The sequence below is a fragment of the Alosa pseudoharengus genome, unplaced genomic scaffold (genome assembly GCF_046254945.1).
Source record: "Alosa pseudoharengus isolate Yale_2024_CS ecotype anadromous, Long Island Sound unplaced genomic scaffold, YU_APseudo_1.1 YU_APseudo_1.1_scf_20, whole genome shotgun sequence".
NCBI lineage: Eukaryota > Metazoa > Chordata > Actinopteri > Clupeiformes > Clupeidae > Alosa > Alosa pseudoharengus.
The window spans coordinates 5,255,806-5,274,966 of NW_027468664.1; the positions used below are offsets into that span (position 1 = coordinate 5,255,806).

General features: G+C 44.6%; 1 protein-coding gene across 2 annotated transcripts in view; it reads right to left on the reverse strand.

Moving 5' to 3' along the window:
* The window catches only part of nrxn1a (neurexin 1a), a 138,733-nt gene extending 119,792 nt beyond the window's left edge, over positions 1-18,941 (reverse strand). The window contains exons 1-5 of one of the 2 annotated variants that reach the window (XM_076297264.1): positions 18,230-18,860; positions 13,378-13,390; positions 11,928-11,932; positions 10,754-10,783; positions 10,019-10,030 (exon numbers count right to left, since the gene is read on the reverse strand). In XM_076297264.1, coding sequence (XP_076153379.1) covers positions 10,019-10,030; positions 10,754-10,783; positions 11,928-11,932; positions 13,378-13,390; positions 18,230-18,860 — 691 coding nt within the window. Of the gene's footprint in view, positions 1-10,018; positions 10,031-10,747; positions 10,784-11,927; positions 11,933-12,244; positions 12,260-13,377; positions 13,391-16,541; positions 16,545-18,229 lie in introns of both variants that reach the window. The other variant, XM_076297263.1, reaches the window with a different exon arrangement.
* Between the last annotated feature and the right edge of the window lie 220 nt (positions 18,942-19,161).

A 19,161-nucleotide genomic window follows, 5' to 3' on the forward strand; every position in this document is an offset into this window, starting at 1 on the left:
GGCTATCATTAATTTAACAACATAACTAATTAATGTTGCTGAGCAAACTACCAAAAACAATTGGACTCAGCAAAAAACATGTTGTCTTAGTGTTCAGAATCCCTGTGTGCTACATTGTTTGGGTTGAAAAGCTGACCATTTTAGGACTGTTGTTAAAACGCATACATACATTTTGCATTGCAGAAACTCTGGCTTGCTAGTTCTCCATATTTTCCATGTGTCTGACCATCTGATTTCTGTCCTAATGATCCGGCCCAGTTTCTCCAGAAGAGTGCGGGAACAAGCGGTCCCGGAGCACAGCTTTGTATCTCACACTCCACCACACCCCTAACCCACACCCCGGAGCACAGCTTTGTATCTCACACTCCACCGCACCCCTAATGTACTAACCCCTGTACAGACCGGTGCTCTGTCCGAGCAGCTTGATGAAACTGTCACTTTCTTTTCAGGTCATAAGAAGCTGATTGGTTAACAAGGATTGTATGCACATATGTATCCTTTACTGGCACCAAGTATCCCAGGTTGGGGGATAGAAGTCTGTGCTGGTTTAACAAAGCATCGTGAGGCCAAAAGTAGGTCCTACCACAAACAGTCCCTATGTGTGTCAGTTTTGGAGAAACTCCTAAAAATAATTGGCATGTCTTAACTGGAACTTACATTTTTGTTCTTGACGAAGTGTAATTCACAAAGCAACTCAACATTAAAAGTAAAAACCTTACCCTGGGAGAACTAAGAAATAATCTAGAGGACTCCTAAATCCCAAACAAAAGAAAATGTAATTCTGTAATTCCACATCACAATGTTTTTTTTTTTTTTTAAACCACTTACTGTACATGACAAACCTGTCACTCATCAGCCAATCACTGAGGGCACTACAAAAGCGAGCTCATGCATGAGAAGTGACATCAGCCATAGCAACAGAAATCTCTTTCTTGGCTTGGGCACTCTTGATTTTACTTTGTAAAAAGTCTTGGCCGTATCATTAAAAGAATCTCAGGTAAAGAGATTTGATGTAATTTGCAGGAGCTTAGCATGGTTTAGAACAGTATATGTGATAAGGTTGAGAGTTGAGGGATTGATTCTAACAAGGTATAGAAAATATGAGGTATTGGATTAATGCTGCCTATTTCTGACCCTTACCAAGGTGGCCACTACTGAGATTACAATTAAACTGTAATGTACCCACTTGTTATTGTAACAAAAGGCAATTGAATTCAGCATTATTCTAAAATCTAATTAAAAGAAAAAGGCTAAAGGCATTAACGTTTCCATGTCAACCAATCATATTGCCAGTTTAATTGACCTAATAAGCAAGTTATTTGTTATGAAGGAGAAAGCCACCTCAGGCTAAAAAAGAAGTTGAGCATGGAGAATCCTGATCTTGCAGATCTACAGTACCTTTTGCCATGTTGGCCCCTGTGGGCCAGCAGGTCTGAGGTTAACAAACCTCCCCCGCAGCCTGGGGGACGGCAGGGTGCTGACCGCCGTGGATTTGGCAGGTCAGCAGCATAGAGGACAAGCCACAGCTCCCTCTCAGGAGCCTATCACACCTCTGCACACAGAGCCAAACACAAACAAGCGAGAGGGGAGGGGGGCGAGGATCAAAACACACCGACTCAGACAGCCCAGGCGGCTGTGCTCAGCCTGTTCACCGTTCCATTTCTGGTCTGTCTGTCTGACCGTTTGTCTCTCTGACCGTCTGTCTGTCTGACCGTTTGTCTCTCTGACCATCTGTCTGTCTGTCTGTCTGTCTGTCTGTCTGTCTCTCTGACCGTCTGTCTGTAGGTCTGTCTGTCTGCTCTTTCTCACCCTCCTCTGGCTTCGCTGGGAAGTGAGGTGCAGCGAGTGTAGAGGCTTTGTGACTCACGAGAAAGTGAATCACAACCCACAAGCCCTTTTCTCTCCTGGCAAGCCATTGAGCGTGAAGAGGAAATGCTTAGCAGCCTTTCTCATGCATATTTACAGATTTCAATACACAAGCTGTCAGCCCTCATCACTTTCAGAGGTTACAAAGTTATTTGTGTGTGTGTCTGTCTTTCTGTGTGCATGGGTGTGTCGTGTGTGTGTGTGTGTGTGTGTGCGGGTGTTTGTGTGTGTACGCAAATTTAATCACTCAAAAGGTCACACTATGGCGCTCAGCGCTGGAGCTGCAACAGAATTAGATGGCACAGCCCTTTTTTGCACATATGCAAAACATCCAACTGTTAATCCTGCTATAAATCATGGCGTTAGACCAGTTATTGTGTCACAAAGTAATGAAACTCATAAATTCATTTGATTATAAATGACTCTCCAGGAGGATAAGCAATCCCGCGTGAGGTGAGTGGCCAGGAGATGGATGTTGATAAGGGGTGGCCGAGGACAGATTTACTCCCCGAGAAAATGAAACAGACAATCAGTTCAGGGGCAAGGCGCTGGTTCCCATCCCCCAACCATCTCTCCCTCACCCCCTGGCCTCACCTCATCTCTCTCGCTCTATCTCTTCCTCCATCTTCACCTCCATTTCCACCACTCCCTCTCAGCGTTCTCCCCATCTCTCTATCCCTCATACCTCCATCCATCTCTCTCCCTGACAGCTTTCTGTCACGTTTGTCACTCTGGGCAATCAATGGGAGGACATTGATCTGGGCTCTCGGGAGTCTCGGCCCTCGGTGGCCCTCACCTGGGGCACAGACGTGTCGGTTGGCCATTCATCTCCACACCTCTCAGGATTCCTCTCTTCCCTCCATATTCCCTCTTCCCTCCAAGGGCTTTTCAACCTTTTCCGTTCTCTTGTTCTTCTTCCGTATTTGATCGCTATTCATCGCTAACATCTGAGCTACCATTTTTGTGCAACAAACAGAGAAGACTGTTAGTCTGAAGCTAGTGGTTTCCCATCTGTTTCTATATTAATTCCCCTCGCTGTCATCCATGTCTATATGCCTCTCTGGCCATACAACCTGCTGCTCTGCTCTGAGGAAGAGTCATCTCGGCACTAGCTGATCCTAGGGGCGAAGTCAGTGAGGCAGTGCGATTAAACAACCAGACGTCCATCACCGCGCTCCCAAATGTCACCGCCGGTCAGCACGTCGCACATCTCGGCGCTCCCACGGCAGCCCTGGGAGGAGTGTGCGTGTCAAAGGCCGTGACATTTGTGCCAGCGGACTCGGCATAGGGCAGAGCAGCCTGAGAGGAGTTACACAGGCCAGTGACTCAGCAGGGACATTTCTACTCCTAATAGACCCTTTCAACAAGGTAAACAAAAACAATGCTTGAACATTCTATTTGGGCCCCAATCTACTTCCTCTGCATTAAGATAACATATGGAATGTTAAAAAGGAAGTCTTGTGGGGCCAACTATGATGCTGATAATGGAACTCTCTTGAAAGGGTCTATAAGGCCACAACAGTAGCACAAAACTGACCGCACTGGTAGCCTCATTTAGGATGTTAATATACCATTATAGTGATCTAATATGAGGCTGCTTCTACAGTATTATATTATTATTATTATTGTTATTATTATTATTATTATAGTTGGTTCAGTATTGACTAAAGCACTAAAGCAGAGGTTTACTTAGATTCAAAAGAACATATTGACTCTTTATAAATACACATGATTGGAACAGTAATTTCCCATCACACCTACAATAAATTACTTTACTGAGTGGTCTGCAACTGGGGAGGTATTTATGGTGGAACATATATGACACTCAATAACAGACCAACTACTGAATAATGCTGAAAGGTAATACAGAAAGCCACTGGTTGTGATGAACCTCCACCGCCTACAATTTAGCTATGACAACGTTATTCAATACAAATGCTATACAGGCCATGTAATCTATACACATATATGTCCATCCTTTTCCTGGAAAGACAGCCCCTCTAAAAATCCATACCACTCTTTCATTATGGACTTTTAGAGTGAGGAAGGAAAATGGAGGGTGGAGGGTGGTGGATGGAGGTTGAAGGAGTTATTTTCAACAGCCTTTTAAGTACAGACCAGCTCCAGATCTATACAGGAAGCACCAGCTGTGAGCCAATATCCATGCTGCGTTCACTGTACTTGCTGAACAAGCTTGCAGACCTGGAGACAATGTGTTTTGATGTTTCAAAATGCCACTGCCATGGGCTGTGCTATTTACTATTTGCCTGGGCAATTTTGTACGCCATCTGTACTTTGTGAGAATAAGCGCAAGTCAATACGGCTGCGAAACACACACATACACACATACACACACACACACACACACACACCAATGATTATCTTGTATTACACAGTGATGCACCTTGATTTCAAGAAGGCCAACTGTTCAGAGCCTGCAAACTGAGCAACTCATACTGGAGAAATCAATTCAAAATTCATTTCATTGAGGCCTATAATACATTTACAATTGGCCCTGCTTAATGACATTTGAGATCAAACCGGCGCACTGTGGCCAAGCAGACCTATCATGAAATCATTCCAAGCGCTAAAATGAAAACCCCTTTCCAAAAGCTAGTGAATGACATCTGCTGATTGCTTTTTGATTTGATTAGGGCCCTTTAATGAGGGAACCATTTCATTAGCAATGATCGGCCATACATAGAAAGGCGATAGTGAAGCCCATATTTTTGCCCTTTTGGCATTTCAGGAGACACCCTGTCCAGACACAGCCTTGTGCCGTCTGGAACTCTAATGGGGTCGCCTGTGTCAGAGCAGGGCCGTCCTGCTGCCTTTTAGATTGGACAAATCATGCACAGCTCCCGACACAACCACAAGACACGCAGGGCCGTCCTGCTGCCTTTCAGACTGGACAAATCATGCACAGCTCCCGACACAACCACAAGACAGTAGAAACACAAGATCTCACAGCACCCCTGCTAAGCGTCAGGATGCTTGGCCTATCAGCGCTGTACTAGACCGGGGGATGGTGGGATGGAGCCATATTAAGAGAGAGGGAGGCTCTAATGTTCTATTATTTTTATTATTTTTCATAGTCCATGTCAATTGTTATTATTATTATTATTATTAATTGCTAATTTTTTGATGTAACTACTGCTTTGGCAACATTGTAACACTTACAGTCATACCAATAAAGCTCATTGAATTGAAAATTGAATTGGGAGGCAGTGTCACAGACTTGGATTTCGTTAAAACATAGTAAGTGTGCTTTATGTTAACTGTGATGCGTGATATGATCAGTTTTTTATCTGTGCAAATGCCCTTTCACTTCAAAACATGTACACCATGCCATGAATTCTTTTGAAGGCATATCAAAATGGTGACTACTGGACTGGAATTTTTGTAGGCCTGTACATTGCCCTCCAGCTAAAATGAATCAGTGACAATGAGGCCATCAATATTAAAAGACCCCAAATGATTTTCATGTGAAATTTTCATTGAGGCATACCAATAGGGTATTTCATAAAAATAATTTAGAGTTCACATTTTAATGTATAAGATAGCTAGTGCCCAAGGACTGGTCAGTCATTAGTAGTTTGGGGGTAGTTTGCTCGTAAGTCTGCTTCACGGATGTTTTGATCTATAACCCCTTATTAAGTCTCCAGTGAAAGTGAAGTAAAATATCCTGATCCAATTCAACTGGAACATTGGGTCTGAGGGAAACTGGTGCCCAATTTGCGATAAGGTCTCACACAGTGCTGGCAGTTTAGAGATACGGAGTTTGAAGTCCTGAAGGCTGTAATAAATGGTGCACACACAAGCACACCACGTGTGCGCGCACACACACACACACACACACACCAGCCTGCTCCATAAGGAAATGATTTCTCTTTTTTTGGTTGTCTGAAAAAGCCTCTTTAAGCTAAGCTACGTCAGTTCCACTTGGCAGCCTGCCTTTGAATTTTTGCTCTTCCTGAGAAATGCCTTTGAACTTTAATGTGAATGAGTATCAGGGTAGACAAGATAATAACGTAAGGGCAATGTCTTTTAAATAAGTGATTCCCTAACAGTGGCAAAAAGAGAGCACTTTAATCTCTTAATTGCCAATTGTGACTTAAATGTAACTTACAGGAACAAAAAATAACATTTATTCTTCTGTGATGTTGACTACCTATCTCTTCAGCATGGAAAAAGCGATTCAAATCGTTTCATGAGTGCTTTATCGACAAATGACATGAATTCAACTAGACTTTTGGAGGTTGGGTTGGTAGTTGTAGTCTGTATACTGTGCATAGGCAACAATGAACCTCTATAAATATGTGATACAAATCATCATACAATGTCAGTCCTCATGTATCAAACATGAAAAAGGCCCTGATATAATTTGTTTTGGAAATCACACCACTTTGTGCAACATGCTGTCAACACTACCGTATCAAATAGATAACCATCTGCTGCATAAGGTCTTGGTCCTTGTGTCGCATCGTGTGCTAAATGAAATCATCAGATGTGGGTCTTTATGTGACAGCAGCACAAATTAAGACACAGGATGTCCCATAGCTTTTTTTATTCATTGACAAAGATGATTAGGTGACAATAATGCAACCAACTCACTTTCCCCCTGCTTAACTCTAGCTATTTTCCTAACATATATTTTTATATGCAAATGTTGTAAATAGTCAATTGATGCAGAAGATGTTTTGAGCGACACAACAACTAGTTTCTCTGATTCTGAACTGTTTACTGTTTAAAGTATTTTATTTTCATATGAATGAAAAAAAATCAGTGGTGGTATACAAAAATGTAACAGCCAACGTTAAGACATATAGGAGCTGCTTGAGAATGAAAATGTGGGGATGCTTGAGTCATGCGGTATCAATAACGGCACAAAGGAGATTATGGAGAGAGGTTCCCTCACTGACATTTAGCGTTAGAGGAACTTTTTTTCCTGATGATCTCTATTTACCAGCTAAAAGAGCACCACAGATAGATATAATACCACGCTTACACTGCCACGGATGCAACATGGTGTAATACGGTGCTGTAAAGATGGAGCGTATGAGGGTGTGGTGCTTTTACAGTGTAATGGAGAGACTGCTGAACCACCATGTTCAACTAGCCCATTCATTCCGCTCCCTTCCTGCCCATAAATGTCCTAGCTTTTGTCTTCACCTCAATGGGGTTTTCAGAGCATGAATGGACTGTGATGTGGCAGCGCCTCATTTTGGGAGTAATTTAGCGGCCTGTTCCGCCTTTGTAATTACATTAACGAGGCATCAGAATTGCCATGCCAAGCGTAATGGGATTTTAAATGTGTATTGATCAACACGTCACATGCCAGCTTTCAACTCGTCCCGTTCCACGCCAATGACAAGGATGCAAGTGAATGATGAAATCCGAGGTGGTGGAGGTGGTGGGGGAAGTTGTTAATGCCTCCCGTGTCCAATCCCCACTCTCATCTGACGCTAAGAAAGCGACTCAATGTGGCTTCCTGAAGGACCCAACAATGGGGAAGTGAGTGTTGGCGACGGGAAAACGACTCACGACACCCCCCCTCCCCCCATCCCCATTTAGACAGGTGCATGCTTTGCAACCCTGAAGATTAGCTGTAAATAATAAAACTGCCAGCTTTCTTGTATCACGGAATGTCAATTAGGCTTAATGTATTCTAATTTGGCAAAAGCACCGTCCCACCTGCACACGCTCACAGGCAGCCACTCAGAGAGCGGCTCAGCTGAGGCAGCTGAAGCAGCCTCGACCAAGAGGCCTCTGGAAGACAGAAGCTTCTGTCCTCTGCCTTTCAACTCCACAGCAAAAGAATGAGACTCATCTACACATCTGAATCCACACAAGTGCGCAAACAAACGTCAATAGAAGAAGAGGCCGAAGAAGAAGAAGAAGAAGAAGAAGAAGGGGCAGAAAAAAGACGAGAAAACCTAGAGAGGGGAAGACACTGCATAGTTTTGCATATCTTAAAAGATATGTTTTGGTCTTCTGTAGTTAAATAATACAGTGAATTCATGGGTGCACCGCCACAAGACAAGGTGACCGAGGGTAGAGGGTAGTTTACATCGAAACTATGCAGCAGCCATTCCATCACTGAATAATGTGTATTGACTTTTAAGGCATCAAAAAGATGAATAAAACAATGCCACATTTTATCATTCTGTTTTATATATCTACAAAATATATTAGGCTATAAGAATACGCACTAACACAACTTAACCCTATGTGTGAGAGTCTTTGGATATGTATGTATGAGTGCATCTTCAATCCATGTATGAGTGCATCTTCACTCATACTTATTTTTTTTTTACATTTCTTCAACTGCACATTCATTGACGTGAAACTGAACTGGCTTTGACACTATTCTGTCAGCTTTAGGGCAAGCATGCTCTCTGCCAGGCTGTGTGGGGATTAAGTAATGCACATCTATTTAACTGCTCATGATTTCACCAGCACCTTTTCTCCCCAATGTGAGAAATGAGCTTCAAACGTTTAGTAAATGTGAGCGCCAACTCATTTGCATCTACTACCTTGTTATGGAAAAAGTATGTTTTCTTCATTAACACTAAGGTGAAAATAAATCCCAAATGTCTCACACACACACACACACACACACACACACACACACACACGTGCACACACACACACACACACACACACACACACACACACACAAAATCACGAAGATAAATCTACTCTGAAGGTGAAACGAATTCATTGGATGGAACTGAGGTGGTGCAGTCACACGGTACATGGCCTATTTCACTCCATTGTAGAGAGACATATAAAACCAAGTCCTCTGTGAAGAATGGAGACCAAAAACAAACAAACAAACAAAGAAATAAAAACATTTCTCTCAACAAAAACATATCTCTGAGAACATCTCCTGAGAACACAGAGGGATGACATGCTCTCAGACACATATGGGCATTAGAAGACACAGACAGACAGGCAAGCCAAACCTCTCAGTCTAACCCCAACACACACACACACACACACACACACACACACACACACACACACACACACACACACACACACACACACACACACACACAAATCCTGGACACTGAATGAAATACACAGCACCTACCTGCTCCCCAACATCCTTGGTGCCCTCCCCTCACAATGTATACGTGTAGGATGTGAGAGGTGGACGAGACAGAGGCCCACACTGTGCATCATGGGGCCGTGTGCATAGAGCATGCCATGTGCAGTGTCTGCCGTGGGGAGGGGGGGCGGGGGGGGGGGGATTGCGAATGCTGGGCGCAGGAATGCAGGTGGCCACAGAAAGAAAGAAAAAAAGAAAAAGAGAGAGAGAGAGAGAGAGAGAGAGAGGAGCGGGCTTGTACTCACCTCGGTCATGGGGCTCCGCTGGCCAGTGGTATGAGCGCAACGAGGCGCAGCCCAGTGAGCCGCAGCTCCCCCTGAGCGTTGCCGCGGTGACCAGCAGAGGCGAATGGTTGTCATGGGAAACTCATGTGGTGTGATGCTCTTACCTTTTTGTGTGAGACAAGCTGGCCGCATCCCACCGCACCATCATATAAACACCATTTAAAGAGCAACAATGTGCATGGAACACTAACTTCACTATTTGTGAACTGCATATTTAATTTAAAAAGCAAAATGCTTCACACCTTCGTTTCAGTGTTTTTTTTTCCATTGCAATCCGAGGAAAGACACACCTGGCAGGTTAAAAAAAAACATCCAACCCAACAGACACATGGAAATTCTTTTTATGTGATTTAAGTCCCCTGGCAGGTTGGTGTGATCTAATTAACCTGCTGTTGTGAGAGGGTGTTCCCTTTTCTGGAGGCTTGGGAGCCAACTCAGAACCATTAAACACACAAGGAAAGATTCCAATTTAGAATATGACTAGTGGTCTCAACTGCATAATCAAATGTACAGTGGCATATTGGTGTTGACAGGAGAACATGGACAACTGACGTCAAACCCAACGTTCATATCTCCAGGGAGACCCACCTACCTTTTGTCAGTCCTCCTCTCCCACGTTTTAGATAAACCACAGAATCAATTGACCATCAGCACATAGGGCACAAACACATGTATAAAGCCAGAAGGACAGGAATATACATGGCAAGCGTACAGTCATATATGTTAAGGAATAAAAGAAATATATAAGTACCTTTACTTTTACCTATGGTATAGACACAGTGTGTTCCAGAGGACAATTTCCAGAGAGACAGAGAGAAGGAGCACACAAAGAAGAGGAAAGAGGCAACAGTGAGAGTTGTGACCTTATGTAAGATTAAAAGAGTAAGGAAATGTCAAGCTGTCTCATTACCCACACCATGCACCGGCCAGAGTGGGAAGGAGCAAGCAGAGCAGGGGGGAGCAGAGAGGAGAGGGGCATGCTAGAGGAGGAATGGGGGAAAGGTGGAGAGCACAAAATGGAGGAGAGGACACAAACACACAGACAAGGGCAAATAGTCTCCCAGAGAGCTAACCACTGCCATTCCAACTCCACTGGTGTGAGACATACTTCCCTCAACACGGGGCACAAAGAGACGAGAGCGGAGAGAGACGTTCAACCGCAGACGACAGGAACACACAGAGAAAAGCAAACAAAAACAAAAACAAAACAGACATTTGATAGAAGAGCATGAAAGCAGCTGTCTGAGGAAGGGAGGAAATCAAAACAATAAGAAAGGAGAGACCAAACCATCCATCGACTCATCAGCACCAAGTCGGAAAGAAAGCAGCTCCCCGGGGACATTGCTACCAGCGGTGAGAGGGGAGAGATGGAGAGGACTGGGGGAGGGAGGGGAGGAGGGGAGGAGGGGAGGAAGGATAGAGGCATGGAGGCATATGATGGAGGCAAAGAGGGGGGGTATGGAAGAAAAGGAAAGCAAACCCATACCTTGGTCGGCCATCATCAGGTGCGCAAGACCTTGAGGGAAAACAAGAGCACAGTCAGCACAAAGAAAGGGATCATGGGAAAGGGGGTGTTCTGTATTGGTCTCACTGACACGCAGACATCACCAGAGTCAGTGATGCCCACAGCACTGAGGTGGGGGGGAGGGGGCATGGGGGAGCAGAGGCAGGAGGAGAGAGGAGGTTTATGGGAGTTTGAGTTTCTCAAAATAAAGCATTTTCTCAACCTAGATGGTTGCAATGCTTTGCCTGTCACATGAAGCAGAATTTTTTTTACCGAAATTAAAGTATAGAGACAGTGATTACTGATGTTAGGTGCTTAGGTGCCCACAGACGTGCTAACTTATCATAACCTCCCCTCCCCTAAAAAGTGTCACATAATCATCAGGACAGACAAAAATAACACATTCTGTAATGGGATATTCATTTTAACAGGGATAACGGGACCAAATATTCCCATTAGGTCTGCCAAGCTATATTAAAATAAATTTCTCTCCCAGCAATAACCACTTTGGCTGCAAGTGTTTCACATCAACAAAAAAAGACAAGTTAGATTTCATGTTGCACTCCAGCCAGCCTCATGCAAAGCCCATCTCATACCCTATTACCCGCATACCTCTTTAGTGACATGGCTTTTCCCTTTTTAATGAAAATAATACAAGACCTCAAGAGGAATGAATTATAATGGGACCCGTATTTTACCTGCCGTGACACTATCCTGTGCATTTGAGAAATGTGAGGGAGACGTAGAATGTGATTTGTCCACGGTACTTACCCTCTGTCCCCCGAGCACACAATGCAATTTGGGGGAAATGGACAGCATTTCTGTCTGAATGTATGTGTCCCAGTTTTAGATTGCATGTTTTACATAGAGTGTTCACTTGGGTGTGCACATATATATGTGCATATATTGGGTAAGTATTGTGTGGGTGCGTGTGTGTGTGTCCATGTGCATATGTGTGTGTGTGCGTGTGTGTGTGTGTGTGTGTGTGTGTGTGCGCACACATATGTGTGCATCTATGCCTTTCTGACAACGGGGGCTGTTACATATTCCTATGTGCATATTGCTGCTGCATTCTTTACCTCTGGGTTCTGCAAATAATGGGGGACCGGCCTGAGCTCAGTGTAATGGCCTGGGTAATGGGCAAACTCATTCCCACCCGGTCTGTGTTCAACCGTGCCTTCAGTAAACCGCTTAGGCAAGACAACAACCAAATGAGCTTTTATACCTTGTACTCCATACCTGGATCCCAGTTGGCCATCAGAGCCCCACTTACCATTCTGCAGGCCCACGGGAGACACATACACACAGTCCCTTCACAAGAATCAGTTTGAAACATGAAGGGAGAGAGAAGGTGGAGGGGTAATGGGAAGAAAAGAGAGAGAAAAAAAGAGAGAAAGAGAGAGAAAGAGAGAGAGAGAGAGAGAGAGAGAGCAGGAGAAAGAAGAGGAAAAAGAAGTAAGGAAAATCACCCACCTGCCACATAGACATCTTCGGAGGGATGCGGCCAAGGCGAGAAGAGAGAGAGGAAGACATCGATTAAGAGGCATGCAGACTGGAGAGTGGCCCATTGCAAAAAAAAAAGGTTACCGTGGTTACCATGCGTCAGACAAATAGTTGAACAAAGAATCCAGCATCCCATGCGTGTGGCCTTGGCCTGTATTAAGCTGTTCGCTATGGCAAAGACTCTTAGTTTGATAATTAACTCTTTTCTGGCCTGTGTTTCTCCAGCCTATGCTACAAAATAAAAATCCACTCAAGTTCAAAATGTGATGGTGTCTGAACAACATCTGAGGGAGGGAGACATGCTAAGACATGCTGTTGTGGTGGGCAGGGAGGTGGGGACTGATTGTGCTTTTGCTGGTGTATCATTTGTTTTCATTTATTAGAATGAAATCATTTTGTTCTTGTCTGACACCCGACTGAAGGGTCGATAGGCACAGAGCATGTCCCATTTGGCAACATATATTTGTTTTCTTTTATCATTTCCCATATGGGATTTATACCACAGATAAAACCTTCTGTGATATTATAATAAGTATCATATTTTGGGGACTAGAAAAAAATCAAACTACCAATATTTTATGCAGCTAATTGTGTCTAGTGATAATACTGGGTTTGTCAATAAGTACAGCGAGAAAGTTGAATTGATCTCACAGCTCAGAGGGAGAAAATTCTGCATTGCTAGATTTTATCATTGCGATGGGGATTCTGTTGTAAACATTACAATTAGAACAGCAAGCCATTACAGCTGCCATTGATCAGATGTGAGTCAGTGGCCCCACACTGCTTCTCTTTAGTTAAGAGTCTATTGTGTCGCAGTCTGGTGTGAATAGGATTAAGGTGTGAGCCATGCATGTGTTTCAGAAGCATCAAATTATACAGGAGAAGGGGCATTAACCTAATAAAAGAGAACAACAGCAGTCAGTCAGTTGATTCAGAGGAAGCACATTACCAAGCAAACAGGCCATATTAAAACTGCTATGTTACAACTACCGTGGTGACTATAGTAGTTTGTTTAAATGAGGATGTAGGATTTGTTGTTCTGACATTTTAACAGTGCATTACATAGAAAATAGCATTAGGAATATTATCTCTGTCTGTCTCACTTGTGTCTCACTGCTGGTCTTACCACACACTCACACACACATTCTAAATACTTCCCTCATCCTCTCTCCACAGTAGATCCTGGAGCACCTTGGCAAAGCATATATCTCAGTAGCAGACACTTTGCTTCTTTTGCTTCTGTAAAATGGGTTCAAATGTTCCTACCTCGTCTGCATTGCATCAGGAGCAGAGTATTGACCCAGAACTTACCAATGCAGCCAGGACCACCCGACCCAACACAAAGAGCATGCACCACACAAGACAAGAGCCAACGAAAACATGGAGCACGAGAAAATGAGAGAAAACAACCAATAGAAAGAGTTATGTCTCATGGTAGAAAGGATCAAAATTGATGTTGCAGTGGCTGATGACATTTAGAGTATGAATTACAAGACCATTGTGTTCCATTTTCTGGTACAAGAAATACATTGGTAGTTTGGCCGCACACAAATATCGGAAATAGCTACTACAAAATGATCGCTAAATTCTATGCTACATGATGGGAAAGACTGTCCTTTTTCTTTCCCAATACGGATGATGACTAACTGTCTCGACTTGTGCCAGGTAGGGGATTATTAGGGTGACATTAGGCAGTGTTGGTACCCCTGGCATAAGGAGGGTATTTTTGCAGGCATGCACACTAAGGCCCGTTATCCTGACACGGCCAGCCTGGCATTGTGGCGTCTGTGTTTGCACTGCAGTGACGGGCGTATCAGGATCATGTCAAGCGCTTTCCTGCGCTCCGCCGCCCGCTAAAGCACGCCGGGTGAGGGGGGGGGGGGGGTGAGGAATCGCATCGAGCTGACGTCTCTTTCTGAGCTGCCTGCATTGCACACTGCCTGATTCTCAGCGGTGGAGAGGAGATGAAGAATTGTTTGTGAGGAAAAGGACGGACACACACACACACACACACACACACACACACACACCCACACACACACACACACAGATAGACAACCATGGCTGAAATTGTTCCGAATAAACACGGTCTTTCCTGCCCAGCATCTCTACTGTGGGGTGAAGAGCCCATCTCTGCTGCCTGCTTGCTGTGCACACCCTGATTGTAAGGACCCCTCCCAAGACAGAGAGAGAGAGAGAGAGAGAGAGTGCTGCAAATTATAGGAGCGGAGGATGGAGAGAGAGAGGGGTGTCATCTGTCATGCTGACTTGGAGGACCACACTGCTCTCATCAGCGTCATGGCAACTAACCTGATAACACACCCTCCATCAAAGATTCTAGAGCGCTACGCTCTAAAATCTTTGCTCTCCACAGAGAGGCTGGGAGGGAGATCATGTCCAGGAAGTGGAGGGTGAAGCATGGAGTGGCCATGAGGGCAACTAAATGCCTCTCATAAGATTAGCGCTTGTGCTACACTTCAAAGCACTTATGCCTTTTCAGTGGACTCACCAACGTAGCGGCAGATTAGCCAAACGTCATGTGATCTACCCTAATCTTTTAGCCCGCCAAAGGGCTTGCAGCAGAGACAAAATCATTCTGAGATGTTTGAATGGCAGGAGGAACCACAGCATAATGGCAACCAGCCTTTAATTGGAGGGCAGCTCCAGCCATCCCTCCGCACAAAGAAAAGCATGTTTTCTCAGACACATTCAGTGTCAATCCAGCCTCCTTGTGCCTGGCAGTCCTGTGAGATCCAACTTGTCATTCTGTCACTCTGTGCCAGCTGAATGATTCTCCTGAGGATCAATACTGAGTGGCAAGCTAAAGCTATATCATCTCATCCACACAAAGATTAAGAGCTCTAATTCAATCTGGAGTGATATTGGATTGGTAATTACAACAGAACTGTGTGCTGTATATTCCACTTCCAGAGCTGCAGTGGTTTCAATATTGGTGCTGCTGGATAACTGGCAAGAGCTGGCTAATGGTCTGTGATACGCAAAGCTGGACTTAAATAAACTGCTAAACATGCAGAACTATGTCTATGACATAGAATATCAATTTTAATGAGTTATTGGGAACGGTAAAATCATCCCCATCTCTGGCATGTGCTCGTTAAATATTGGCTCTGAAAAAAGGAATCAGTAGGTCAGTGGCCAACCTCTACAAGTGGACACCTCCCCAGAGAGAGAGCCAGACGAGCAACAGCACATGGGACCAAAAGAGCAGGACAGTATGCTCAGGGGACATGGGGGACGAGGTTAAATATAGCCAGAAGAACTCCGCTACGCTGCTGAAGGAAAATGTGGCCACACGCACAAAACGCATAATGGCTTTCTGTCTGTCCTCTCCATGTCTGAATAACAAGTGTCCTCCATAATTAAGACTAATCATGCCAAACTGTATTGTGAGCTCTTCTCCCTGTCAACCCAGGCCAGGGGGAAAATAGAATTAATTACATGGAAAGGACTAGTTGAAAGGCTGAAGATGAATGACCTCCGTTGCTCCGTACTCTGCCTGCATTGTGTTGGCTTCAAATTGACTTTCCCATCAACGGACTGATTTTATTAAATGAAGAAAGCATTTCAAAACCACCGGAACAATCCAAATCCACGGCAAGAACAAGCACACACAAATTTCGCGCACATGATTTGTGAATGTAGTTTTCCTGGGGACCAACTTGTTGAGCGATTGAAAGCGTTCCCTTTTAAAGCGTACACCACCACACCACTGCCCAACAGTGCCCTTAGACAATTCAAAGAATGCAACCCAGCCCTAGGCCTTGGCTACTCTCCAGTTCAGACAATTTGCCAGCGTTTTCAGTAACAGCCCACACTAAGGAGGGAAGCAGTCTCATAACATGCCAGCTTGCCATGCACAGCAGCGCTGCCCTGGGCCTCTAGCCCCCCCGCTGGGCTGCTCGCACCTGCCTCGCTAAAGCAGGTTATTACCCCTCCGCCTGGTGGGAGAATGACAAAGCGTGCTCGGAGAGGCCGCCTTTAATTCTCCAGACTGCACCCACCAATCCCCACAGCATGAAAACACACATCTCGGCTACGGAGACGTCTAACATCAGTCCTTGTGGTGGCTGACGCCTTTGTGGCGATGGTACAAGCTCGCCCCTCCTTCCTGACGGCGTTCGACAGACACTTGGTCTGAACTGGCCTCTTTTTTCCTCACACATTTTTGGGTGCCGGATTTCTTTCTTCCATTTTCCTTAGAATAAAGAGACAGAATTAGGTTTGCCGGATTTGAGTTAAGAATAACCCTCTGAACAGATACCATCTAGATTTATCTGTGTCTCGCTCTGTGACCTTCAATTTTAGTTACAGGATCTCTTTTCCCTCATGTGTAAAGGCAGATGACAAAAACAAAAGCAGACATGCTGACAAAGGTCACCTCACTCAGGCTCAATACTGGGGGTGGGGGGTACTGCCATGAACTACTGTCCCACAGATAGGAACCAATCATCAACACGCAGCTCATTCCTCCACTGAACCAGCTCAAACTGCAAAATGGTCCCCTAATTCACCTCATGAAAACAACATTTTCATTCTGCACGGAAGCCCCAAACATGACTCAGAGCGCAGTGTCCGGTGACACACCAGTGCGTGGCCTTGACCAGTCCGCCACAAATTAGAGCACTTCTTCACCTTGCACTGAAACTTGGGACTACGAGAGCCAAAGGGCTTCTCCTGCTCCACAAACACCAATGTGTCATCTTAGCCACTCCGCAGAGGACGGCCAGGGCCTTATGGGCAGCGCCATGACTCATTCTCAGTCCTCTACCTGCTACTGCTCATCACGCTCACTCGCCTAACCCTGCTCAGTTTTGGAAAAACAACAATCACCAATGCGGTGGACACGGCGCGTTCCTTATCAGAATCAGCACTCTTTGTTCCATGAAACAGGATTACAGGGGAATGGAGATGAGAAGATTATAATTGTGCTCCTATACTGCACACCAGAAATATAGATCACTGTGTCTATATATGGCAATACTTCAATAGGCTCCGTTGACATTAAAGGAAGGTCTCTGCACTGGCAACTGTATCTGTGGCAACAGTTTCTCTCATCAGCCAAGGGCTTACCCAAACACAGAATTATCAACATCAAGATCATTGAGATTAGTCCACAGAAATGATTATCAAAATGACAAAAAAAGGAAAGAAAGATGGAGAGGACAGAAAAAAGAGTGACATCTGACCACAAGAGGGAGTTAGACAAATCTAGCACTCTATTAGAGACCAAGGAAGATCAGTCTTTGATCAGTATTTGATTGGTTTTAGCCACACTCCTGATTATGTATCCTCCTTACATTTAAAACCAAGCCATGCATAACCCTTTCCCATGCATAATCCAGGGTACAGAAAGAAGAACTACATGAAAAGTAGACTGTAACGTGGGAGTATTACTGTTTGGAGACATGTATGCATTTATTAAGTTTGTCCAGACGTCTTCTCTGCCTCTATGAAAATACCCAGAGTCTTACTGCATCATGCTGATTTGAATTACAAAAGTTGCTGTGTTAAAACAGCCATATGCTTAAACTGTATGGCCTCAAGCAAAGCAAGTTGAGAGAATTCAGTTTTAAAGACCTGGCTGGTTGTTGCTATTAAGCAAATAACAATCTGTGAAGTGTTCTGTGAAGTAGGCCATCAATGAGGTAAACGAAGCTCAGAATTTTGGTGAATGCATTGTGTAGATTGTATTCATAGCTATGGTTTGAGAAGCTTGGCAATGACGTCAAACAGAGATGTCCTCCATGGTAGGTCGCAAATGATGATCATATCCCATGACCATGCGGATGCTTAGGCCTGCCCTCAACTGATTGGGATATTCATGCGCCAACATGTGAAAAACGGCCCATTAGACAACTCTGCTAAAACATACTGACATGACTTAAAGTCAAAAGATTTTTCACAACACTGATAGAGGTAATCCAAGGATCTTACCTTCACTGCAATCTTTCCCTTCATATCCGGTGTCTGAACAGTCACAAATGGCCTCCTCGTTGACAATGCTGCAGACTCCTCCGTTCTGGCAAACGTGGTCAGCTCCACAAATGCCGCTGTTAACGCCCTCGCTGGCAATGAGCACGGGCTCAGAGCCGTTCACTTTCAGATTGGTTATCCAGCCTTTGAATGGCACCACGTCTTTGATGGCCGCAGAGGTAAGCCGCAGTGCCACGGAGCGCAGTTCAGGGGGTATACCTCCTAGGAATAGATTACTGAACACAGTCATGTCCCTTCTTTTAGACTTCACCTCCACCATCTTTACCTCCTGGTCCACTACCAGCGTGGTGTTTTTGAAGTTCCTGCGCACGGTTATAGCGTGCCAGCGGCTGTCGTTGACCGCTGTGTCGGAGAGCACAGAGGCCGGCTCGGCACAGAAGATGGAGAAGCGCAGGTTTAGCCTCCCGTTGTGGATGAGGAGTTCCAAAAAGTCGCAGAATCCTTCATCATCGAAATACATGAGAAGTCCGTGCGAGCTCTTGGTTTTCATATTGAAACTCATTTCGCTCTCACAGCAGGCATTCCACATGGGGAATCTGGCCCACTGGCCCTCCGCCCCAGTGAATTCCATACTAGCCCCAATATCTACCAGACAGCAGCCCAGCAGACCTATCCAGATCAAATGAGCACCGCTCCGAATTGAAAAGCTCATGTTTGAAACCTTTGTGCTTTTTTTTTCAGCAAAGGATGCCGTTACAAAATAATTCTAAGTAAGAAAGATCTAGATTGCCAGTTCTAGAAGAATATCAACATGGCAACATTTACCTTTACATAGTCTAATGTCATTTTTCACCATGTAGTTTAACTAGTCTCCAAGGCTGATTTGTACTGTTATGAAAGCCTTTTTTGGAATTCAATTCTATAAATATTGA